This window comes from Fringilla coelebs, assembly GCF_963513975.1.
Source record: "Fringilla coelebs genome assembly, chromosome: 3".
Classification (NCBI taxonomy): domain Eukaryota; kingdom Metazoa; phylum Chordata; class Aves; order Passeriformes; family Fringillidae; genus Fringilla; species Fringilla coelebs.
Window position 1 is genome coordinate 27,042,694 of NC_140030.1, and position 25,707 is coordinate 27,068,400.

Genomic DNA, 25,707 nt, shown 5'->3' on the forward strand with positions numbered 1-25,707 from the left:
CTATTATACTTTGCTAACACTGTTGCCATGTTGTAGCTGGGTTAGACTAACTTGATGTTTAACTTCCATGCTGATTCTGATGAGATTAGATGTCCTATCTGTCTCATATTCTCTATCTGGAAGTTATAGTGTAGTTGAACCAATCTTAAGTTGCCGTGCTTGAAGTCATACTTTTAATACTGGAAATACATATTTTTATTATTTTAAGTATTGTTAATGTTTAACATGACAAGCAGAACAAATTCAAATGCCATAAGATTAATACTTTTGATAGCATATTGTGAGTATATGGTGGTTATTTTTGTTAAAATTATTGCCTTAGCCAAAATACAAAGAGATGATAAATTGCTGTTGCAATTTTGTACAGGAATTGAAATACATCGACCAAATTTATTACTGGGATTGATAATTCGCCAGAAGATGAAGAGGCAGATTACTGCTGTTTCAAGTGTTACCAGTAGTTTTGCAGATGAAGCTGCTGAAAGCACCTTGAGTAGCTTGCCACCAGAGAAGAAAAGCAAGCCAAGCAAACCTGAAGTCTCACATCATGATTTGGCACTAGAAGAAGAAGAGGAAAATAATTTTTTTAATTCCTTCACAACTGTGCTACACAAGCAGAGAAATAAACCACAGCAGTCTAATACAGACGATGCCCCAGCAGTTATTGAACCAATGGTGGAAAGTACCAAACATGAACCACCAAAGCCTCTCAGGTTTCTTCCTGGAGTCCTGGTTGGCTGGGAAAATCAGCCTTCTACTCTGGAGCTAGCAAATAAACCATTGCCAGTGGATGATATTCTTCAAAGCCTGTTGGGTACAACAGGGCAGGTGTATGAGCACAGCAAGTCAGAAGCAGGCCCTAGTGAAGACATACCATTATTAAATGAACAGGCGACTTTGAAAGAAGAAACTATGGATGTTGCTGATGTAACTACTGAAGCTGGTGAAGCAAAGACTGGTTTGGATGATCCTCAAGAATCCACTAATGCTGCTGCAACTGTGGATGCAGCAGCTGTAGGGACCTCAAGTTCTGCAAGAAGTGCTAGTTCTTTGATAGGGCTGAGTCTTAAGGGAAAACCTCCAGATGTTTCTACAGAAGCATTTTTAGCAAATTTGTCTGCTCAGGTACAGAATAAGGAAACTGAAGAAAGTAAAGAAAGTGACCCAAAGCGACAGATACCAGACAAGGATAGTGTTGCACAAGAAGTTAGAAGGAGCACAAATTCCAGCTTTTCTTCCTCATCAAATTCAGGAAAAAAGCCCAGTGAGAACAATGTTAATGTAGGCTCTGTTGAAGGTACTACTGCTAATACCTCTAAATCACCACCATTTATTAATCTTAAAAGAGACCCACGACAGGCAGCTGGACGAAGCCAGCAGACTAATATTTCAGAAAACAAGGATGGAGATGTTAGCAGAAATGAAGACCGACAAAATGCTTCAGGAAATGATCAAGGAGAACCAGAGAATAAGCAACTTCCTGGAGAAGGGGTCTTAAACCTGTATCAAAGTGAGGCACAAACCAGCGAGACACCATTCAGTTCAGCTGCAGCTAAGGCAGATAACACAGCTGCATCACAAGCAGAAGATACCAAACACTCACAGGAAGATGGATTGATGCAAAACATTGAAACAGTGAACTCATTTAGAAGAGGACCAGCCGCAACTTCATCTCATTTTGAAACTGAAAACTCTTCTCGTTCTGAATTTATTGCAAGTGGCAGCTTCCCATCTGTTGGACCTCCACAGCAGAATTTTCAGCATTCTAAATCTAATCCACCTGGATTTCAGTTTCAGGCTCCTGCACCTCATAACTTCCCTCCACAAAACAACCCTATGTTTGGATTTCCTCCTCATTTACCACCTCCACTTCTTCCTCCTCCTGGCTTTGGTTTTCCTCAAAATCCAATGATGCCGTGGCCACCAGTAGCTCATTTATCAGGTCAGCCACCACAGTATGCTGGACCCATTGCACAAGGGCTACCAGTGGCTCACAAACAATCAAGATTTTTGGGACCAGAAAATTTTTTTCAGAGTAAAGACAGTAGGAGACCAGAAAGACGCCACAACGATCCTTGGGGCAGAGAAGAACAGCATTTAGAGAGAGGATTCAGTAGAGGAAAAAATGATCGACAAAGACTTTACAGTGAAACCCATCACCAAAAAAAAGACAGACATGAAAAAGAGTGGAGCAATGAAAAATACTGGGAGCAAGATTCTGAAAGAAACAGGCGCAGAGACAGAAACCAGGAAAAGGAGAGAGAGCGGAAGAGTAGAGAGGAAGGACAGAGAGACAAAGAAAGAGTGCGATCCCCACACAGTGACAGAGCTGCTGATGGAAAAAGTCCCAGAGAGACTAGAAATCCAGAAAAAAAGACAGAGAAGACTAAAAGTGATGAACAGGCTCATGAAAAAGATAAGGAGAGGGAGAAAAGCAAAGACAAGCATAGAGAACGAGAAAGTGAAAAGAACAGAGAGAGACATAGGGACCACAGTGACAGAACTAAAAGCAAAAGGTAAAAAGATGCAGGCAGTCTTTTAAAATCCTATTTAAATAAACTGTTAGAGTAATGTCGTAAAACTTTGTATGACAAAAAAAAGAGAGCCTGCTAGGATTGTGCCATCGTTTTTTATTCTGTGTTGGTGTTTTGCAGAAATGAGTCTGTGTTTTGGTACCACTCAATGTACCAATACTCATCCTTTTTTTCATTATACCAACTATCGCTAGAAGTAGGAGTTTAATATTTTAAAAATTTTACATTGCTGTATATTCAAAATTTTAAAGATTTCTTTTTATTAATATGCAATAAAGGCTTAGGAATTTTCTTAGCTGAGGAAGTTGGCTTTAGTCAAGTCTGCAATATAGTTGCTGCCTTTGGTAATTTGTGCTCTCTTCTGTTTTAAGATGCCCTGATAATTTTAAAGGTCGTTTTCATACAATACCCTTGTTTTTAAATTGCACTGTTTTTAAAGACTGCAGCAAAGCCTCAGAATCCACATGTTACAACAAAATGTAATATGCTCGGTGGTGTGAAGAGTTTGGGGTTTTTTTTAAATTATTCAGTAGTACAATAAAAACTCAAATATATTTCGTTATATTATATTTCAAGCTTTTCCTAAGCATCTGAAGCAGTTTGTGACCAGAAATTGGAAGGCTGAGCTTCTCGAATGTTACTGCTTTAAACTGCACTTGTTTTAATAAGAAAGCATTTCTAACCTAAATTCTTGAAAATTATTTGTAGTAGTAAATTCATTTCTCCCACCATTTTCCATGCTTCAAAAACTTGAATACCTAAGCTTGTACATTACTTTGTGTTTTGCTATCCTTTTTACTGTAAAATGTAAATATTTTAAGGGATATTTTGATTCTAAAATGATAAAACTTTCTCACATACTGTGTGTGTTTGATTTCATAGCTGTGAAACCGTAGGCTAAATGAATATGGAAGGCTGAGTCACAGAATGCCACATTTATTGTACACTTCATAGCTCGGTTTGTTTTGAGTTTTGGAGAACAAATAGGGGGGAGAAGGGCAAAAGTGTTTGTACCCTTGGGACTTCTGGTAACTTGGTAATTGTGGACTACCACCCACCCATGCCAAACAACATGCAAATGTGAAAACAAAATCACCTACTCTGATACTTTTTAAAATACACTGGGCATCTTATTGAGTCTGTCAGAAATGACAAAAATATTCCACCGTATAAAGAAATACTGAGGTTTATTGTTCTGGTTTTCAGTGTTTTGTTTTTCCACTTTGCGTACACAACCTTACTATGCTGCTGACAGAGCATTTTGCACTTTGCTGTAGAAAAGCCTCCTCTTTCCAGAAAAGTCTTCCCAGTTTAACAACACCGTAATTGTTAGTTTCAATTATGAATATATTTTAAGGTAAATTTTTACTTAGATACCTTGCAAGTAACTTCATGGTCAAATTGGCTAAAATTAAAAATCTTGCACTGAATAAAGGAGGTAGTAGACTTTTATTAAGTGATGTTTCTTCAGCTCATCGTTGAGAAGACTAATTAAAAAAACATCCTCGGTAGCTAAAAGCAACATTCAAACGTCTTGAAAATAAAATTAGTCTTTTCCAAATTAATTCCATGGTCTGTAAAACAGTAGTGCTATTGAATATATCTGGTAGTAATATACATGTGTTTTGTTGTTTAAATATTAGCACCGAGTTCTGGAGGCACAGAAATGCACCAAAGCATTGTTCTCATTTTTGGAGTAAGTTTTAAATTGACAGCTCTGCATATGAAGATTTTCTTTTGATGCATTCAAAAGTAGTCTGCTCCAAGGTCACTGGTGATCTGCCTCTCACGTGTGCATCCATCTCTGCTCTGAAAATAAACTGGAAGCAGTGAAAATTGCAACTGCCTGTATGGAAGGGATGGGAATGCTTTCTGCCAGAACTACCAGAAATAATTTGTTTAAAAGAATATGTAAACATTTTTCAAGTTTGCTGAGTACTTTGCCACCTGCCTTGTGTATGTAAAACCTGAAGAGAGCCTCAGTAAAACAGCTCTTGAGGGAGAGTTTTGTTAAGTGTTTAAATTAACAAACAGCAAGTCTCCAGGATTTGTTCCTAGGATGTGAGTTAGTGTAATGGGAATAAATCCTGCTACTACAGGAATAAAATATTTTACTTCTCCATTGCCTTCAGTCACTCTCCTTCCAACGTTTGTCTTAGCTGGAAGTGCTCTTGTTCCTTGTTTTACACTGAATCACTGCTCAGATCACACAAGGCAGTGTGGACTGCTGAGGAACTGGCAGTACACCAGAAGCCCCAGAGTGAACAGGATAAACCTTAAATATGCTCCCTTCTCCAGCATCACGTGGCCGTAAAAGGCTCTGCTTAGAGAAACTGCAAGAGAAGAATCTGGGGACAACTCAGATACCAGGTGGGCTTCATGAGCTGCCTTTTGGGAAGAGTTGCAGGAGCTCTGTTGCATTGGGCTGATCACTTGGGGGCTCAGAGCAGCTGAAGAAAATAGAATGAACCTCACAAAGATGTTCGCAAATGCTTAATGAAACATCTTGGGGTGGCTCCCATCTTTAAGTCTCCTGTAACTGACTTGACAGTGCTTTCCTTGTTACAGGTTAAGTATGGTGATGTGGAAGCAAGGGTGTGTCACCTAGTTTTAGGTTCTTGTGGCCTTTGCTCCATAACATACACCCCATCCTCATTTCCCTCTCCACCCCAAAATAGTTACTTATTTCTGACAGGTATATGCTGAAGACATGCATTCAGAGACTTTACATACAAGGAGGTAATGGTTTGTTATGTGCTTTTGAGCAATAGTAAAGTGAAAAAGGAAAAGATACAAATCAATCACTCTTATTTTTATTTAATAATTTTACTAATTTAGTAAGCCAAATGTCAAATGAGAAATGTAGATGCCATTGTACATTATTGGTATAAGCACATAAAGATAGAATTTTATTTTTTTTATTGCTTCCTAAAGGAGAATATAAAACAACTTTATGAGAAGGAATTGGTTTTTTTTGTATTTATGTATGAACAGCTCTATTTACTTTTGAGATTATCAATTAATGAAAAATATATTTGCAGAAATTTGGTTTACTATGACCAAAACCTCTGTACTCATAAATTTTTGAAATGTCATTTAGGGGCATGTAAGCCAGAAAGGTATAGGTAAAGTAGAACAGTTTTTGGATTTTTTAAGTTGTTAAGAATAAAAATTATTTGTAGGCAGACTGCCACATTCTAGTTCTAAATCATTAAAGCCAAAAGTTTTCATGTAGTCAAATAGGGGAGACCTCTGCTGGAGAAAACCAGGCCTGTTTTCTCTCTCTAAAATTATATGTGGTTTTTGCTCTTAAAATTATTCTTTAAGAGTAATATTTTAGCAGGCTTAAGAGAGGCTTGAATTCTACCCTCTTACCTAACATACATACAGGATGGACACAGATAAGGGAAGGAGAACAACTTCATTACCTAATTAGAGTCTTTATGAGCTTAACAAGTAATTATAGCTATTGCATTTTTTTAAATTCTCATCACAATAAATGTGGGTTTTGCCTCAAGCACACTGTTTCTTCCCCCACCAATTTCAGTTTTTAGACTGGACCTTAACATTATAAAATAAACATTTTAATAATATTCAAGAGTTGGAGAAACAGGTAACAGTTTTCTGTTCTCATAAAGCAACAAACAACACTTGAATGATGGTTGGCTTTATAAGCTAATCACTATCTCTTTGTTTACAAAACTATTTCCAGCACAATAAAGAATAAAAAACCTTCAGACTTTCCCGTTATTTTAAAGTAAATGCTGAAGAGTATATCTAAATAATTGTATGATGAAAAAAATTGATTGTATTTTATATGTATATGTTATTAATACTCCACATAAATTTGTCCCTTTTTACTTTTTAAGTGCTTTACTATGTTGGTTGCTGAGTCATACACTGCCAGCTAACACAAGAAACAGGAGGAAAAGGAATTTTATCCTTTTTAAAAGAGTCTTTGACAGCTTTTTCAATTAATTTCCAGAATTTCCATCATGAATGTTGTATCCTTCTGATTTCATTAGCTGAATCTTTTTAGAATCTTGGAAGAGCACAACATCTTTAATCTTACCAACGAATTCCTTCTGAAAAAGCCCTGTAGTGACTATATTAACTTTCCTGCCAATTTCAAACCCACCAAAGTAACAAATGCCACCGTAGTTTAAAGCAGTGTATTTCCTTTGTGGGTCAATATCTTCAAAAAGGATTAGTTCCTCATCAAGATAAACCTTAATACAAGTTTGGTTTTGAACTACAGTAGTGAAATGCCATCTTCCATCAGAACAGGTGAAATATTTGCTATGCATTAGAGGAACAGAGATTCTTTCTCCAAGATTAATCACAACTTTTAAAGTTCCATTGGCAAGACCAATGGCAAGGAAGTCATTATCTTCATCTTCACTTTTTCCCATCCATGCTATTAAGCCTTCAGTTTGATTGGTAGTAAAATTTAAAGAAAGGCGGCTGTACTGGAGGTCTCTTTTTCCATAAAAAGGATCTGTGTATTTAATGTAGGAGTTACCAACAAATTTTGCTATATAAAATTTGATTTGGTTATCACAGTACTTACCTGTCCAGCCTACTGCACATGCACAGGTATATGAAAATGAAGAAGGTTGAGGAATGCAAAGTGCATGAGACCCACACATGTTTTGTGAACAGTGAATGGATTGTTCACACTTGGTCCCTGTCCAGTCTCTTGGGCAAGAACAAGAAAAGCCTGAGTTTTCAACCTGACATGTTCCATTATTTTTGCACACAGTGTAACCACAATCTGTTCCATCACAGTCACCAATGTTGGCTCCACCCTTGGGGTCAGTCACAGTAAGATTCAGTTCCCTGTTGTTTATAACCATTTCTCGAATACAACCAGTGAAACCTGTGGGCTCATTTTCTATTGCCATTGGATTGACAAGATTTAAGGAGGATACCCCTCCAACAAAAAAATCTGAGTGTGTGTCTAGTGCATTCATTCCAGGACTAGCTTTTCGAGTAACGTTGATACCATCCAGGTCCAGGTAGCCTTCATTACCAACTCTTCCTGCATTGAGTAAGTGCCATGTGTTTCCATTTGTGTGGACCTTCTGAAGGGTCTGTAGGATGACTGTTCTGTCTCCAAGGTTGTAGCGTAACTGTGTAAATCCATTTACTAACGATATACATAGAAAGTCACCTGTAAAAAAACAGTATAAAATATTTTTAACTTTTAGAGGGGTGCACTGAAGAACAACATAATAATGATTCTGATGCTTTCATGTCTGCATATCTTTGTACCATCATTATATCTAAATCACACAAAGGGAAATGTTACCCGATGAGCTGCTTTTAGCCTTTTTTTTTTTCTTTCTCATTATTGGAAACTGAGCTCATGTCTGCCTCAAAGTAAAAAGCTAAGCCTTCTGAAATGCTTTGCTTTTGTGCAAAGACTAGATAACTGAGGTAGGAGGAAACAGGATCACTTTGGCATCCAGGAAGTGTGAATCAGTGTTCCCATGGAAAATCAAAAAGTTATGGCCAAGTTACAAAGGCAGAAATACTCTCAACTTCAGTATGTTGAATAAAGGATTGATGGATTTGTCAGTTTAATGAACAGTTTTGTCTGCACCAGACATACTCTGCTTTCCCTGAAGACTCCTTTTCACAACAGGGATGTTTTGGGTTTAATAATCTGACAGCTGTAGGAACAGATATGCTCTTTATTGCATTGTTCTTCCAGAGGCCTTCGTGACAGGAAGTATTAGAAGGGAGTTCTCTCTTCTTGTAGTATCAGTGTTTCTGGCCTTACGGGCACTGTACAAGGAGAAAGAGTACCACTTTAAACTGTACTTCCAAGCATGAAGAAGGAAATCTGGGAAAGGTTAGGAAATGGGAGCTGGAGCAGTTTGTAAGGGCAGCAATAGAGCCTGATAGGGGAAGGTGGCAGGGAAGCAGAAGAGGACAGCAGAAAAGTCTGCAAATTAAAGTTATGTTCTCAAATTTTTTGAGGTTAGCCTGTGCAATTTAACTTTTATATCTTACTTTTGGAAATAATAGGCATCAGGTTGTTATCTGGTTGTCATTTAGGCAGGCTAGAGATGTTTCACTAGAGAGGCTAAAGAGGCTAGTGGCTGGAAAGCACATCATGCCTCACCTTCCCTGCTCCAGATACCCATGGGAAGAAGAAAACAGCTCTTCTTTCAACTCTGGTGATAGCAGAGCACTCCCTTTTAGCTTGCTAGTTCCAGTTGTGATCTGGTTTACTTACCTGTATTTACTGTTCTTTTCAAGGACCTTCTTGTTTCTTTTTTTTTCCAGAAAATTAATATAATTTCCTTCACTTGTGATTTCTCCTGCTTAGTGATGTGGCTTTAAGTGTGCTTAATTTCTCAGTGCATAGTTTGAATGCACTCATCTTGCTTTGTTTCAGCAGTGTACATCACTTGCTTGTCTATGTCTTTTATCAGGCCCTCAATCCTAGGGTAGGAAAGGAGCATGGGGAATAGTTTCTGAGCTACCTCTTTGGCAGCCTTTGATCCACTCTCCTTCCTGGACATGCAGGCTTGCATAAGGACACAAGTACTCATATTCTGCTGTCTAGGAAGGAGGAAAACATCTGACCTGTAATCAAGACCCAGAGAAACTGGCAGTTCTCCAAGAGGGGAGGGTTTTGGTGGCTTTGCACATTTGACAATGATCTGTTTTGTAATCTTTTTTAGTCTTATTGCAAGAACAAATCTATGTTACTGAATCTGCTGCCTATTGTGTAAAGAGGTTATTGCTGAATACTCTGTTCTGGCACAAATTTGAAGCTTCACTTCAAACTAGAGTAACTTCTACTTTTGAACAAAAAAATTACACTTCCAATTTCACCTCTCCCTGAGGTCTTTCTTAGCCTCTGGTTAGACCCTCACTTTTCACAAATGACTTGCCATTTTAGTTGTTGGCAAGAACAACAGAGTGTTGAGATAAATTTTAGGATCTGAAAGTTGATCCTAGGGTCCAGTCACTATTTCTCCATGAAGTTTATCATATCATAGGTACTACTAGGGACAACTGGTTGAAAACATCTTAGGATTGTCATGTAAAGTGCTGTGTGTTCACTGTCCAAGGAACTTCCTCTTAAAGTGATGGGAAATGATGGGCTTGTCTTTGATGCTTTTCAAGTAATATTTTCAACAGGGGATTTACATTTGCCCTGTCTCTGAGGGCCAGATTGCAGAGCTGGAGCCTGCACAGGCCAACATCATCATAGGAGTTTTATCACCAGTTTAAACAAATGGCATTCTTGCCACTGATTTTCTCTTCTCAGTCTCTGTATAGGAGACCATGGAGCACTACAGTTTTCACTGTTTCAATTTGATCAGACCTGTCTCATTTAACCTGTGGCCAGAGACCTTGCTAAGGAAGTTTACTTTGGTTAAGCATGAAGGAGATGACATCCTTAGTTTTTCCAGCACTAGACTGTTCAGCTGGTCCCTACTTTCTTGAAAATATGATCTGCACACATGACACACAACTTTGCTTCTGGCTTTTTAGATTAGCAGCTCATTTAATATGAGCTATTCATCTCCATCAGTGGTGTCACAAAAAAAACCAGAAAGACTCCTGAGACAGGCACTCACAGTTGTTCTTTTGTTCTGCATGAAAGTCTTTGCCCAACCTGTTAGATGCAAAGAGCTATAAGGCAATTTGTGTCAGTAAGGTTAAATCTTATAAAGTAGGCTGTTCTAGCTTAGCTGGGCCTTTAAACTGCAACATGTCATGACCCTGGGCATTGAACAAAATTATTAGCAACATTCAGTTCTGTTCTGATGCACCGTCTTTCCTGTGTACTATTCCCTGTTTCAGTAAAACAGTGATTTTTTTTTTATAGCCCAAATGCTAATTACCTTCTTCTCAAGGGAAGGGAACTTGTAGCAGGTATTGCTTTAAGGAAGAACCTGTTCTGGAGAGAAAATAGCACTTCTACCTGCAAGTCCTAGTTCAGGGTTTTCACCAAGTGACTGAAGGTCAGAGTTGCTCTGCCTCAGAGTAGATTGTCTCTATTTTACAGAAGCCAGAACTCCAAAGCAGGGGTGAATTTTTCTTCGTAACTATTTTCACATTTTTCTTATGTGTACAAGTCTCACCTGCTCCCATACTGGATGTCAGAATTCCCAGAAGGCTAGTCAGCCCTGTGTCTTGTTCCTCAAACTGGGAGATCATGAAAAGCCTCCTAAAAGTACATCCAACTGCCTACTGTGAGATCTGGATTATCTGTAGTAGTATCTTCTTATATGACTTCTTATGATTAATTCTGAGTGCATGACAAAATTTTTCAGCTTGCTACTACTATGAATATGTATGTAAGTCTCTTCAACAAGTTGGTTACAGTTTCACAGTCAAATTTTAAATGCTTCCAAATGGTGACAATGCCCTTTCATGTTCAGTGTTTATGTGGATATGCAGATATGTCTGTATACCCCCATTCTAAGATTATGCTCAAGCAGTAGCAACTCTTTATGCTTCTATATTACCATAGGAAACCCATGTACATAATAATTTGTAAAAACCTGGTACAGTTGGAAATGCATTCTAGGAAAATTGCAGTCTTTGGAGATGTCCTATTCAGGCCAGATGTGTTGGAATAAAAAATGTGGTCATATTCAATTTACACAGCTATGTTGGGCACAGATCTCTGCATTTACTGCTTACACTACCAAATATGCCTGATACAGATGTATTTCCTAGGAGGGCTGAACACAGTGTCAGTGTCTCAGGCTGACACACCAGCTCATGCTGAGCTGGGACAGCATCCTGGATGGTATTTTTAACATTTCTGTTTCAAGGTCTCTTCCCCACAGTGACTTCAGTCTATCCTTGTGCTCTGGCATGTGTGTATAAAGCAAGGCCTTTCTTAACCTGTTAAAAGAGTACCTGGGGTTTTTCCTACACTCCACTGAAAATTAAGAAAGATTTCCCACTAGCTTGCATGGCCAAAGGAACTTCCAGAACGTACTTTTAGGTGACTTTTGTAGTAGTGGATGCAATCTTGTACTCAGTGGCGTTCACTTTTTTGCTGTTATTGCCATAGTCTCAGTGATACACAGATGCAAGTGTCCCTGAAGGCTCCCTGTGTGCTCAAAAGTCATTGATTAGTCCTGGAACTACTGAAGATCTAGATTCCTTTAAGCATGTGTTTCTTGTCTTTTGTCTCATCCTGTGTTACTGAGCAGGAGCCTCTATGCTGAGCTGAAGACAGAAGCTTTGATGAGGTCAGTGTTTCAACAGCTTCTTGCAGTTAGGCGTCCCAGGAGCCCTACCCTGTGGTTTCCTGGTTAATGAACACCTACAGTCTTGGTTCCTTTAGTTGTTTTGGAGCCCTGAGACAGCACCTCTGGGTGTATGTTTGCAGTCTGTGCCTTCTGTTGGTTTTACCTCACCCTTCTGTCCTCGAGCTGAAGCCCAGAGTGCCAGTTTCTATCACTGTGGTACAGAGTAGCACTTCCTCCACTCTCCTTCCACCATTTTTTTGAGAAGTTGTTATCGATCACTGGCACCATCTTGGTGGCAGAGCAAACATCTGAGCTTTTTATCCTCATAAGCAGTAACATTCATGGGAATCACTCCCAGTTAATGAAACCTCTTATTCTAGGTTCTGCTATGTGCCCATCTTTATTCCAAACTGACTTTGTTAAGCTGCCATAATGAAGTGCCTGTGTCTCGAGCAGTATTACTGCCTTGTATCGCATGATGCATCCTGTAACCATCACAGCTCCAAGAGCTATCTGCTCACTGCTCCTTCCTGCCTTGCTGAGCTGAGTTCACATTCCTTTCATTCTTTTTTTTTCATTATTCTGTTCTTCACATTTTTCCTCTCATCCTGCTCTCCTGTATGATTTTCCATGGATCTGTACCACAATCTCTTACACTGTCACCCTTTACATATTTTTCCAGGAGCAGAACTTTTCTTGTCTAGAAGGGGTTGAAATAGCCCTATCAGCCTACAGTCTGTGGCCAAGGAAGGTGATACACTCTGGTGTCCACCTGAGAGGAAACCTAACTGACCAGCAGTTGTCCTTCACATGCCTCCTGAGCATTTCCAGTAGTCAGAATAAGGCCCAAGGCCAAGGAGAGAAAACAGGGAAGAAAAGAAAGGGCTATAGTGGGGTAAAATGAGGAAACAAAGAAAAGAGATGAGCCTTTTTCCCACCCTCTGCAGCTTCTGCTGTTAATTACTAGCTGGTAATATGTCAACATGGTTGAAGCTGCCTTCCTTTAAGTTTGTTAACCTTGTCTTTATCCTTGTCTGAGTGTGTGCATGCAGTTAGGTACCAGCTGGCTGACAAGGTAAAGGATCTTGTTGCAGCTGTTGTAACTTGATATTTTACCTAAGAGTGACTATAGCCAGTGCCCCTAACACACACCTCAAGGACTTACCCATGGATATGCTTTCATGGATTATTATAATTTATTCTGCTCCACGTGGGGAGTTCTAGCTCATGCAAGACTGAAAACTGATGTCAAGTCAAGCCTGTATATTTCTCAAACCATGTAAAAAATCAGTGTGTCAATAGGTAGAGTCCAGCTTCATAGCAGGAAGGGCATAGCTGGGATCCACAGCAACCTTGCAGGAAGTGATGCCCATGCATCTACAAAGGGTGGGCACTTATCTACTTGCAGGTTAGACTATTCAGCCTCACCTTTCCAAAATGCATTTCTTCTTTGTGAAGAAATGTACTGTGCTTCCTTTAGTCATCACTGTCACCCTGGCACATTTTGGCAGGAGCCACCTTCCTTGAGCAGCCTCAATTTGCCAAATGTTTTTGGTTTGTTTGCCAGTGTCAAATGGGTAGCAATAACACTTCATATGCAACAGATTTTAAGACAGTGGGGATGTCTGTTCTGTCATACAGCTGGCTGCCAGTTCTGCTTCCTACACTGCTGATTTAGTCCCTGCAAATGATTCCAAAATTAGTAACAAAGCAGAAATGATGTCCCTGTCAGCTAAGGAAATGTGGCGGCAAAGAGAAAAAGACTTAATCACTCAAATTCTTGTTTTAAAAGTGAGCCAACAATCAGTTTATTTCTGATTAGGAAAATAATACTCCTGCCTTTTAGGTATTTAAAAGTTCTGAATATTTCCAAAAGGTTTTAGTCCAGTTCCATGATTCAGATTTCATTATAAGCAATGTTTTAGAAAATCATGCAGACATCACATACTTGTACTGGCATTCTCTTATTTTCATGTTATAGATTTATAAACTGAAATGCCTTAAATACCAGGAGTTCAAATGTTTAGGTTTTTCAGACAGGGTGGGTGACATAATCTGGCTAAAGAGAGACAGAGAACTGCTGTTGCAAATGTCGAGTGTTAAATTTAGCACAAGTCATCCCGTTCTGTTTATTGACCTGACTTCATTCTTAGTCACCTGGCATGACTGTTCATTCTCATCTCTTTGGGGAGCAAACCTTTCCATCACCCTGGCCTGAACTCTGGAATAATGCAGGCAGTCTATGGCATATTCTACTTTTGCTAACTAAGGTAAAGCTTCAGTAATGCTGTGACTCAACAAAAAAGCAAAGCTCCTTTTAAACTGCCTTTTACCCAGAGTGCCAAGGCCTCCAAATATAGAGAGTGGCTGCTGTATAAATGGACTGACTTATATACCTTGTTCAAGCACTTGGTGGGCATCCAGCAAACCCTGTCTGAATTAAAGGCTGTTTAATCATTAGGAGTCTCATGCTTTCATTGGTAAAAATCGAATGCACTGCCCTTGAGAAAATGTGACGTGAGCTGGCCTTCCACAAACAGTGTGCTGGACTCCACCTGAGTTCCACAGTGTTTGCAGACACCTTGCCCACATGCAGTGCATAGAGCAAGTAGTCAGAGAGGGGAAGAAAGTTCCCTTATCTTCAAGTTTTCTATCTTCAAGTTTCTGAAGTCAACTCACTTGTTCTGTTGGGTTTCATCCCTAACTTATTAATAATATTGCCAGCCACATAAATTTTATCAGAGTTTGGAAATTATTTTCTTAAGGCCTGCAGAAATCCTTAGTACCATACTTAAAGTCAGGATGCACATTCAGAAATAGTTGACAAGGCAACAAAATTGATGACTGGCAATTATAGGAAATTAGGCTAACAGATTCACAGGATGTTTTCCATTTTGTGCCAGTTTGTGAGGTGTTTAAATGTATGTCCTGGAGTAGTGATATTTTTAGAGAAATAGAAGCTGGAACCAGCAAATCAATGTCAAAGTAAGGAGATTTGCCCTTTCTAGAAAGTTCTCTCATGTTCTTTGGAAAGAAGAAAGCTGGAAGAAAGTCATTCAACAGAAGTCTCGTTTTTTTTTCTTCACCTACTAAAGATCTGATTTCATTTTTAATGATGGGAGGTACATGTCCCTGTAGGAAAAGTCCCAGTGTAATGTTTGTGTGAGTGATAAACTGAGCTGATACATAACTGTGCTACTCAGTATCATTGCTAAATTACCTGTATAGTTAGCTCATTTAAAAAAAAAAACAAACAAAAAAAAAAAACCAGCATTGCCTAGTGAGGGAAAAAATTCAAATTATTTCCTGTTAAAAAGGAATTTTAGAAATAAAATCCTGTGATTTCAGTAATTAATTTATTTACTCTTACATAACTGTCTAGAAGAAGAAACTTTATTTGCGTGCTTTCTGAACTAATAATCAACAGAAATCTCTATCTCATCTGCTGGCAGCTAAGAATACTTCTAGGTCATTCATCAGTCTAATTCTGGCCTGAATTTGACAGGATTATATGAAGGTAAAAAAAATAAAAATCCAGGTGATTAGCTTTTCCTGAATCTTTCAAAACTAGAGGAGAGTAGAAATAAGAAATTTGTAAATAAATCCCTCTGAATAAGAGGAATTTCAGGAATTTTATTCTGAAATTGCATTGCTATGGTTCTAGAAAGTGATTGAAAGAAAATATTATTTCCTGTTCAAAGTAAACACTCAAGAATGGCTAGAGAATGAGGGCATGCTCAGGCTACACCACTCCTGGCCCAAGTTAAATATTCTTAGCACTCTCTCTGATGCTTCCAAATAGTTATTTAATTTCATTAGATGCTAGCTGCTTCCATGACCTCTGACTATTCTTTCTGAGAGACATCCTTTTCTTCTCCTATTTTTCATGGCCCATGTAATGCTTTAGTTTATACAGGAGAGAACAATTCACCAAGAATCTCAGAATTTGGCCTGTAAGTGATAGAGCTATAAAAGATTCATTGTAAAAGACAGAGCTCTTTGGTGATACATGTATTTTTATTACAGATGCTCCATATACTCTTCTTTGAAGCTTCTTCTCTGTATGTGGTTGCAATTAGAATAAGACAAACAGGAGGTGTCAGCAGTGTATGATGCATTATCAACCTGTTGAAACATCTGTGTACACTGTAAGGTGCTGGTACATTGGGCATATGTGTGTTTATATGAATTTGTGGCTGTTTATTGAAGTATCTTAGAGCTTCAGACTTTGAACAAAGGAATGTAAAAACACATGATCAATAATTAACTTATTTTGTCGTATAAAGCATCATTTGTGCATAACCTACTGCTCAGTACAAGTGAAAAATTTGCTCTAAGATGATGTAATGGATGACACATAATGCTTATGTTTAAAAATCTGCAATCAACATTTAAATGCAATTGAGTATGTTAATAAAGTAATTACAAAAAATGTACACCTTAAAGACTAAATTTTAGAATGTACTTACACTATCAGAGTATGTTTTCTTGACATGAAGTTTTAGGAATGTTAACTTAGTACAATTTAAAATACTTCTATAAATATTTTATTTAGATTTATTTGTCACTCTGCATATCTGGGAAATGCAGAACTTGCACGTTTTACATACTACACCAGCACACTTTTCAACATTATATAATAAAAAGCTACACTTCTGAGAAGCCTCATTCTCTCTGTTCCCTTTCACTTAACTTGTTTGATGAGTTTTTATATTGCTTCAAAACACTGGGCCAGCTCACCAAAGTGAGAATCTTAGTGGAGCTTCTAAAAAGCTGGCTGAGGTCATTTTCAGGAGGAAGTGCTTTCCTGAACGATTAAATAAGTTCACTAAGTACTTTCTGGCTTTGGACTACCTTAAACTTTGATTTTACATGTTTTTTTCTTATGAACTTGATTATTCACAGTTCAAATCAACTGTACAATACAGTTCTGCATACAGTTCTGTCCCCAGTGTAAGAAGGACATGGAATTATTTGAGCTAGTCCAGAGGAAGGCCATTATATTGATAAGAGCACTGTAGAAACTCCCCTACTAGGACAGGCTGACAAAGTTGAGGCTGTTCAGCCTGGAGAAGAGAAGGCTGTGTGGGGACTCACAGCAACCTGCCAGAATCTGGAAGGAATCAAGGAAACCAGAGAGGGACCTTGTCAGGAACTACAGCACAATGAGTAATGAAAATCTGAAAGTGAGGAAATTTAGGTTTAGAAAGACCTATTTTACTGTGAGGGGGGTTCGACACTGGAACAGGTTGCCTTGTTAATGTCCCATGCCTGGCAGTGTTGGACAAAGCCTTGAGCAACCTGGTCTAGTGGGAAGTGTCCTTGCCCATGTCAGGGGACTTGGGACTAGATGATGTTTAGGGTCCCTCCAGTCCCCTAACATTCCATGCTTCTGTGATAAAGCCCAGGCACCACAGGCAATGGGTCCCAGAGACTGAATGCCTGAATCACCCCAAATCACTTTCACAAAGTACCTGGCTGTGTGGGAGCAGCAAGCTGGGACCCCTTACCTGACTGAGTCCCCAGATACTGTGCAGCGTAGAACAGGATACCATCCGGAGAGAGGGGCTGGAACTGCACTTTAATGTGGGTCTTATGCCGGATATAAAAGGGTGCAAATGACATCCATGACGATTCATTATTTCTGAAGGATGCGTCACTAATGGAAATGTCTGAAAAAAGCAAGAGTAAATGTCTTCTGAAAGATATTTTGAGACGATTGCATTATTATGGAACCAGTTATTTTGTAGAGTACTTAAATGCTGTACATAATACTTCCAATTCTTCCCTTTTCACAGAACAAAAATAACCTAGATGCAAAATAAAACTTAGATAATAGCAAATCAATGTCATTGTCTTCTGGATGCCGTATTTTCCTCAACAATCAAGGCTGCAGTTCTAATGCAAAATAAATGTGATCTTGTTAGCATTCATTTTCAAATAAATATAAGTGTAAATTTCACATTGTTTAAAAATTGAAATGCAAAACACTGGGGCAGGAGTCAAAATAAACATTTATTTTCTCACCATAGAGACGAAAATCCTAGAGGAGGATTTGTAATGAGTTGCTTTGTGCGTCATAAGAATGTATCTTTTAAGTGGGAAGTATTCATTAATTGTTGCTGAAATTTGTTTTTAGGATAATCATACTGAGATGTTTCATAATTCAAATCATCCCTTCTTATAGTGAAAGAGAACACTCACACAATTACAGTTAGGATACAATGTACACTTTTGAGTTATAGGCAACTTAATCATTCTGTCTTACCTCTTCCCTCAGAGCTGATTGCTCATATACAACTACAAAACCAGGCTGTTTCAGCTGCCTTCAGCCAACTGATAATTATTATATTTTTCTATAAAGTTTATGTGACTTCAAACAATTTCCATTTTTTCCTGCTGTAAAAACACTGCATATTTGAGATTTAATTATCATAGAATCAAAGAATGACAGAATGGGTTGGCTTGGAAGGGACCTTAAAGATCATCTAGGTCCAACTCCCCTGCTATGGCCAGGGACATCTTCCACTACATCAGCTTGCTCAGGGCTCCATCCAGCCTGGTCTTGGGCACTTTCAAAGATGGGGCATCCACAACTTCTCTGGGCAGCCAGTTCCAGTGCCTCACCAGTCTCAAAGATTTTTTTCTTAATAATTTCAACCTACTCTCTTTCAGCTTGAAGCCATTCCCCCTTGTCCTGTAACTCCATTCTCTTGTGAGAAATCTCTCTAATAATGTTAGTTATTGGCTAATTCACGATCATGTTAGTAGTAGTTTCGTGTAGATAATGTAGTTTTTAGTTTACTGCATTTGTGGGCTCACTGGAATAAATCAAGCTACTTAGATGTGCAGGGCGTATTTAGACCTGTGTGTGATAATTGTTTTTACTATTTAGTTAAACAGCAGTATTAAATGCCTGAGTTTGAAGCATTCCCTTCTCACTTCTGCATTTCCCAGCTGAAGCTGTGCTGTTTCCCTTCTGAGAGACCAACATCTTTCCTCATTTTGGTGCTCCCAATTTCACTGTTTTATAGTAACTTGCTCTCAGTCACATATACCTTCAGGATGTCCTTGAAGTACATTTTGAGATATCTTTTGCTATCTTTCCACACTCAGGTTTTCTGCCCAGCATCTGCTGGTGAGCCCACTCACCACCCAGCTGCACCTTGCACTGCCTATCACAGATGGGCCTCAGAAATTCGGCTGGAATACAGCCAGCATGCTGCAAGCTGTTGTGATTTGTTTATTTGTCACACCAGCTCCCTCAGAACAGGGTTCAAGGTGTCCTTGGTGGACAGTGTGCAGCAGAAGATGCATCACTGGAGAGGATCCAGATCTCACCTGTTATCAGCATAGCCTGACCTGAGGATGCCTCTTGAACGGGCAGTAACTGCAAAGCTGACCTTTTTATTAATTCCCCCTGGTAGATTACAGATAATATTTCTGAGGAAGGTACATGGATTTGATGGCACAAAATCTCAGTAAGTTAAGATTTAATCACCGGAATATCAATTATAATGGATTTGTTAAATGCTTGAATGATCTGAATCAGGCTTTTGATGGGCTGTTGTTCAATCTATGTATATATTCTCAAATCACTCCCATCCTAAGTATCACAACAGCTGTTATGCATGCTATCAAGGCCAGGCAGTGTCTGTAGTAATATATTACATAATATCTAAAGCATGAAGGTCCTGGCATCTATACTTAAGAGTTTACAGAAATAGAAGTATTTAGAATAGCAATTTCCCTGGATGATAAATAGTAATAAAGCTTGCTAAACAGATTTGGTGCTGTACTTTACATTGCTAAAACTTATAAACACTATCAGGTACCAAAGACAGAGTAATACTTACTATTCCATATGGATTTTTTTTTCAGTAGGTAGGACAAGGTTCTCCATTAGTAGTTAAAATCCCTATACTGATGTCTTCATATTTAAAAAACAATTAGTAATAATAATTCTTTTTGTATATAGACATTTTTCTTTCATGCATAATTTGTATGTCAGTCTCCTCTTAGCAGATTTTTGCACGGTGAGACTTATATGTGGAGGAACTGTGCCACAGTGGTCAATCTTACATGAAAATGTGCTGCTGCTTAAAAGGTTGCCTTAGGCAAAGTGTGTAATGAGGTATCTGAAAGTGTCTATGGCAGATTCAGTTTCACTTTATCAATGTAGTTAATTCTTTGCTGCTTATGGAGGAAGCCTGGACAATGACTAGTGTGAGAGCAAAATCAGCAGGATTGAAATGCTACATTGCTTGTCATTGGGAGGGATATGAAAGGAAGATTGCTATGATAAAAAGCCTTGAAGCAGAGAAAGAGAACAAGGATAAAAGGTGATTTTATAGTATCACTCAGAGAAAGAATTAAGTCCATGGTTTCATATTTCAGATAGAGTATTAAAAAACAAGACCCACAGCTTCAGAAACAGAAGTCAGAATTCTTTAGTAAGGAGGTATTATCCTGATTTATAGATATCAAATACAATACTCTATTTCATATACTTCATTCTGGAACTTCCAAGATGCAAATATTTTATTTTCATTACCTATAAAAAGTATGTTCACTCCCAATAAATGTATCTTACAAGTGTCAGAAAGTATGATATTTTGTCACAATGCAGCAGGAGTAACTATAGGAAGTACTAGAATGACTTATAATTTTCTTGTAAATGGCCTGTAGATCCTACAAGTACTGATTATATGCATGGAAAAAATCTGGCTTGACAGATGCATGGAACCCATATGTGCACACGTATCCCAAAACAGAATTCATTCACTCCACCACGGTGTACAGAGGTGAGCAGTATGAAATTTCATTTTTGCAAAATTGCTTCTATAGACAGACAAACTTTTAAGGTGAAGAATATGACAATTTAAGCTTTTCAATTTTCTTTTATGGCAGGCATATACAAAACTAACACATCAGAGGCTGAGATACTCTAATGCTGTTTTCTTGGCAGCAAACTTTGTTTTCCACCTAAAATAAGAAAATAAGTTCAGCTAAACTTGCACAAGACAATGCCTGTGTTACATATGCTTACTCCTGAGAAACTCTTTGCTAAAACAAATGAGGTAAATGGATGCTTTTGCTGATCCTATAAGCTAAATTGGTAGGAACTTTGCTGTGTAACTACTGCATTACTCACTAGAACATTAGCACCATGGGATGCGTTGTGACTACCACAGGCATTTACACAAATACTTCTGTATCTGATTAATGGCTCTGTTTTCTAAGCTGAGCACTAGTATCTGATGATGCTACACAGAATCACAGCATGGCTGGAAGGGACCACAGAGGATCACCTGGTCCAACCTCCCTGCTTAGGCAGGGTCATCCCAGAGCCCATGGCACAGGGTTTGTGTCCAGACAGTTCTTGAATATCTCCAGTGACAGAGACCCTGCAGCCTCTCTGGGCAATCTGTTCCATCTTCCAACAAGGAGGGGAAAGGAAATGTGAGTCACTGCTCAAAGGAGTGGGGACCTAATAAGAAAAGACTTACAAAAGGCCATGTCTGGCTCATTTCCTCACTTGGTAAAGCCTGATCAAGCCTCCCCATGCCTGATAGCTGAGCTAGGGCAAGTGAAACGTCAGTTCCACAGTGAGGAGGCAGGTGTTGAAGTCCAGCCTGCAAATCAGTCTGTGAGTCAGGGTCCACATGAAGTGGCTCTCGAGGCTGCTGTGTAATTCAGCACAGGATCATGGGGTATGTAAAGCTGCTCCTGAAGCAATGCAGGAGGGAACTCCTGATGGGGCTCCTCAGCAAAGCTGTCTTTGAGACCTGACGCCAGCCCTATCCCTATGGGCTGAGAAAAGCTCTCAAAGCCTTAAACTCATAACAGGAATTTATATGTTGAACTCACATTTAGACACTTAAATCTAGGTTCTTTGCTTTAAAACCAGTTGCCACCATTAAATAACTACCTACCTACCTAACCCTGAACGCCTTCACAAAGTAAGGTGGCAAGCACATTTCCAGCATATTATTCATGCTCACAGAGGAAGTGGAAGTAATTCCAGAGTCATCCTGCTAAGTGCTAGTTAGCTGGCTGGATCTTGCTCTTGCTCAGTTGGCTGGGTGGAGGGAGTGGTCAGTAGATGACTGAATTTTTATTGGGACATCACATCCCATGATGACGTGGCTGACTTGGTGTCAAGGATATTATCATCTCCTTCCTCTCATCATACATGATTTCCACTTGGGTTTATATACAATGTATTTGAGTAGGTAACTCATTTTATTCTACTTGACATTTTCAATTATACAGATAAATATTACAAATGCACGTTCCCTTGTGTCTGACATGAATATTAAGTTTACTGGACAGTTAATGATAAACCTGAAAGCTTAGATGGATTTTCAAGTAAAATTAGACAGCACATTTTGTCCTAATGTGACATGAATGCTGTGGCTACTACTTAAAGATTTTTTCATGTTGCCACAAATTTTCAAAAAATGTCACTGGAAACAAAGTTTGATGGGATTGGCATTGCTTAAATGACTAAAAGACAATAGTGACAATAGTCACTGTGACTCATCAACAAATTTCCCTCCTGGTTAAACATAGAAACAAAAGTGTCCAAATGGTAACTATGAAACAGACTGTGCAAGTCCAACCGCATTGTCAGGTAGACCCAACATTAGTGTACATGACTCTGTATATAAGGTGTCTTGTCATGTACAAGTTGAGCTAAATCTTACTGTGAATTAATTTATCTTACAGTAGTAGTCAAAATATGTCAAGTAACATTCTATACTGTAGAGAAAGTAAAAAATACTTATAGTAAAAATTATTTCAAAAGTAAAGGGTTTTTTTTCTGTCAGTTTATCAGGTATTTTAAAAATTTTGCTGTACTTTTATATCAGAATAATGGAATTTGACATCAAAATTATATGTAGGAAATTGACTTGAGCTGAATAAACACGGCCCAAGGAAGTTGCTTGCTCTTTGTTCATCAAGGAAATGCCTTTATTGCTTGACAAGTATCTCAAGAAATCAAGGATGGAACAATGAAAACTCTTCACATTTTCTTTCAGTTCTTCAAGAGTTGTACATTGACAGGCAATATTAGTAGCTATGCAATTCAGAGACTAATGTACAGTTGAAGAAGTCTATTTATTAACTTATTTCTTTGTGAAAAAGGCAGTAGCATTCTGTTATCATGCCTTGAAGTCAAGGAAAAGTATTATAATAGATTTTATGAATGTTTGTGGCACAAACTATTCCTGCTAAAGAAAGCTGCTGAAGAATTTAAAATTCATAGAAATACTGTGATGAAAGCCCTGTTTATTTTCACCACTGGCAAGTGTTCTACAATAGTGCCATCTATAGAATCTTTCAAATATTACATTGCTGTCCCCTTAAATAAGAACATTATCAGATGCTGTTATCTCACAATTAACTAATCTGAAATTTTAGGTCTACTTCATTCCTCTACAAAATTATCTGGGAAATAAATATACTCAGTACCTATAGAAACTCTACCTTATGTGTAAATATATCTCAATGTGTAATGGAATGCCAGAGGAACTATATTGACTTAAAATTTATTTTTGTTCAAGTTTTTCATAGCCTTTGGTGATGCTGCTTAGGACAAGATTAAAGACTTGATTTAATCCATAAAGATAAATGGCAAGAAAAACAAAAGGTAAGCAATAAATGTTTAGATGTTAAAAGAGTGCTTCAGGGAGTTATTGTATATAGTTACTGTTATAGTATATTCTAGTGTAGTTATTGTATATAGTGTCAAGTTTTTCTCTAAACTTCCCTGGTTAGCCACTGCTGGAGACAGGATTACTGGCCTCACACAGGCACACAATTCTTATGAGAGGAATAAGCTGCTAAAGAAGAGTTTAGTAGAGATTAGAATATAAATACAGACTGTAATTATGGATAATGCCTGTAATTTTAATGTTCACATATCTTAATAATTACTATTTGTGAAAAAAGATAATGTGTTCACATATGTAACAATGTGCTGTATAATTAAACTACCTGCTGTAAAAGGGTTTTACACTGTTTCTTCTTTCTCAGGAAGAATCATCCTTGACATTTGATCTTGGCCACTGTTTCTCACAGCAATAATCACAGTGAAACCAACAGGTCTATTATGCACTTGCAGGGGAACTGAAAAAACAGGGCCTAAGACGCTTCTCCCTCTTCAAAAGCCCTTTGAGAGATCTAATTACAAAGGTATTCATTGGCACAAAAGGAATAAGCTGGAATTTGGCATGCAAAGCCATGCAAGAGACTCCCCAGACAAATTACTGGAAACTCTTGTTCGTTTTGAATATTGTGTGTTCCTGAAATAACTAAATTATTATGCTGCTGTGGGCTGAGTCTTCCCTTCTTAATCAGAAGAAAAGTTTTAATTGTCTGGTGCTTCAGTTGCAAACTTTAATCCAAATGACCCAAAGATTTTATTAACATCATGTTTTAGTGTCATGGAAAACATAACTTTTAAAAAAACCCTAGATAAACTACTTCCCCATATTCCCAATCCTTGTGGTTATGGGAGTGCTATGTAAGAATTAATGCTGGGCCAGATCCTGACAATGTTTGGTTGCCATTTCTACACCTCAAGAGCTGGGCTGGCTTTGCTGTGTTGCTGTCACAGCTGTGACCTTTTCAAACCAGTGGAACATTATTTGCTGTTTCATGTGTCACAGAGTCTTGGAAGCGGTTTGAGTCCAAATGGCAATGTTAACACCAAGTAAAATAGATTCCTCCATAAATCTTCCATTTCCTTCCCATTTCATTGCAATCAATTTTGTTTCTGGAGGTAGAAATGAATAAAAATTTTGTTTGTTTACATCAGTGTTACCTTTCTAAACCTAACACTCTTGTTTTATGGGTGCAAACAGGTTTGGACCACACAGTGCACCCAAGAAGTGGAGTTTTAAGTTGTTGAACAAATGGATTATTCTGCCTTGCATGACAAGGCTTTATTTCTTGGGCCCATTCTGATCTAATTTACAACCCTGTCCGTCTTCCCCAGTGCTCATTATGGATGCTTGCCTTCCCAAAACTGGTCTTAAATTTCACAGGCATCTTCCTACCTGTCAGTCACCAGGGTGCTGTCTACCCGCTGAACCTCTTGATCCTTCTCTGAGAAAAGTAAGTCCTAGTACTTGCTTTGTCAGATTGAAAAATACAATGAAATATTTGCTCTCAGCATCTCAGACTACAAAATATCACTGCACCACTTCCTGAATATGAATTCATTGTGCACAGCCAATAGGAAATGAAGAGTAATCGAAACTGCTACCCTCTCTTTGTCAAGTGGGTTTATTTCTTTTATTTCCTCTAAAACACATGAAATAATACACATCTTTCTGCTACTTCCTGAGAGTATTGCTCAATTTACATATTGGCAATGGTCACTGTGAGATATTCAAGTCCTGTGAATCTCAGGCCATAAGTGCTATGAAAACTGTGTTCTTTAACTGAAATTTCTCTCCCTGTGCTTAGTCTTGTTCTAACTTAGTTTTCCAACCACTGAACACTTGCTAGTGGAGCTCTGACATCTGAAGCTTAAGCATAATGTACCCTATCTCTGTGCTGACAGCCCTTTCATCCTTGGTGGCTTGAGCTGATGCTCTAGGCAGGACCATCACAGTGAAGAACAGCATCATCCTCATCTGCTCATACGCTTTCATCTCCCCTCTCTCATGTGCATAGTTAATAAAGAACCTCAAACGATTTTAGTGTTTGCCAAACAAGTAAATGCTAGTTTATTGATGATTCATGCCTGAGTACCCTTAATAGTTGTGTTCGGAGTGCTCTTGTTTATTATTGTGGTTCTACCCCTATTGCCCCATTTTCTTGCTTCACCTGTTCCTGTGCAATCCATACTGTTGTACTGTCTTTACCAGTTGCTATTATCTGGTAACTCCTGTTTGTTCTTACCCTTTGTTAGCCTACTCTATGCT

The 25,707-nt window shown here is 38.4% G+C and overlaps 2 protein-coding genes across 4 annotated transcripts in view; one reads left to right on the forward strand and one right to left on the reverse strand.

Annotated features, from left to right (window-relative positions):
• PHF3 (PHD finger protein 3) overlaps nucleotides 1-4,612 on the forward strand; it is a 50,621-nt gene extending 46,009 nt beyond the window's left edge. For 2 of the 3 annotated variants that reach the window (XM_084203425.1, XM_084203424.1), the window contains one exon: nucleotides 368-4,611. In XM_084203425.1, the coding sequence (XP_084059551.1) occupies nucleotides 368-2,520 (2,153 nt within the window). In that variant the 3' untranslated portion in view covers nucleotides 2,521-4,611. Of the gene's footprint in view, nucleotides 1-367 lie in introns of all 3 variants that reach the window. The other variant, XM_084203426.1, reaches the window with a different exon arrangement.
• A 1,896-nt stretch (nucleotides 4,613-6,508) lies between these two features.
• Nucleotides 6,509-25,707, reverse strand: part of EYS (eyes shut homolog) — a gene marked incomplete at both ends in the record, with an annotated part of 593,802 nt that continues 574,603 nt past the window's right edge. Inside the window, 2 exons of the mRNA XM_084202609.1 lie at nucleotides 6,509-7,707; nucleotides 17,278-17,439. Of these exons, the coding sequence (XP_084058735.1) occupies nucleotides 6,509-7,707; nucleotides 17,278-17,439 (1,361 nt within the window). The remainder of the gene's footprint in view (nucleotides 7,708-17,277; nucleotides 17,440-25,707) is intronic.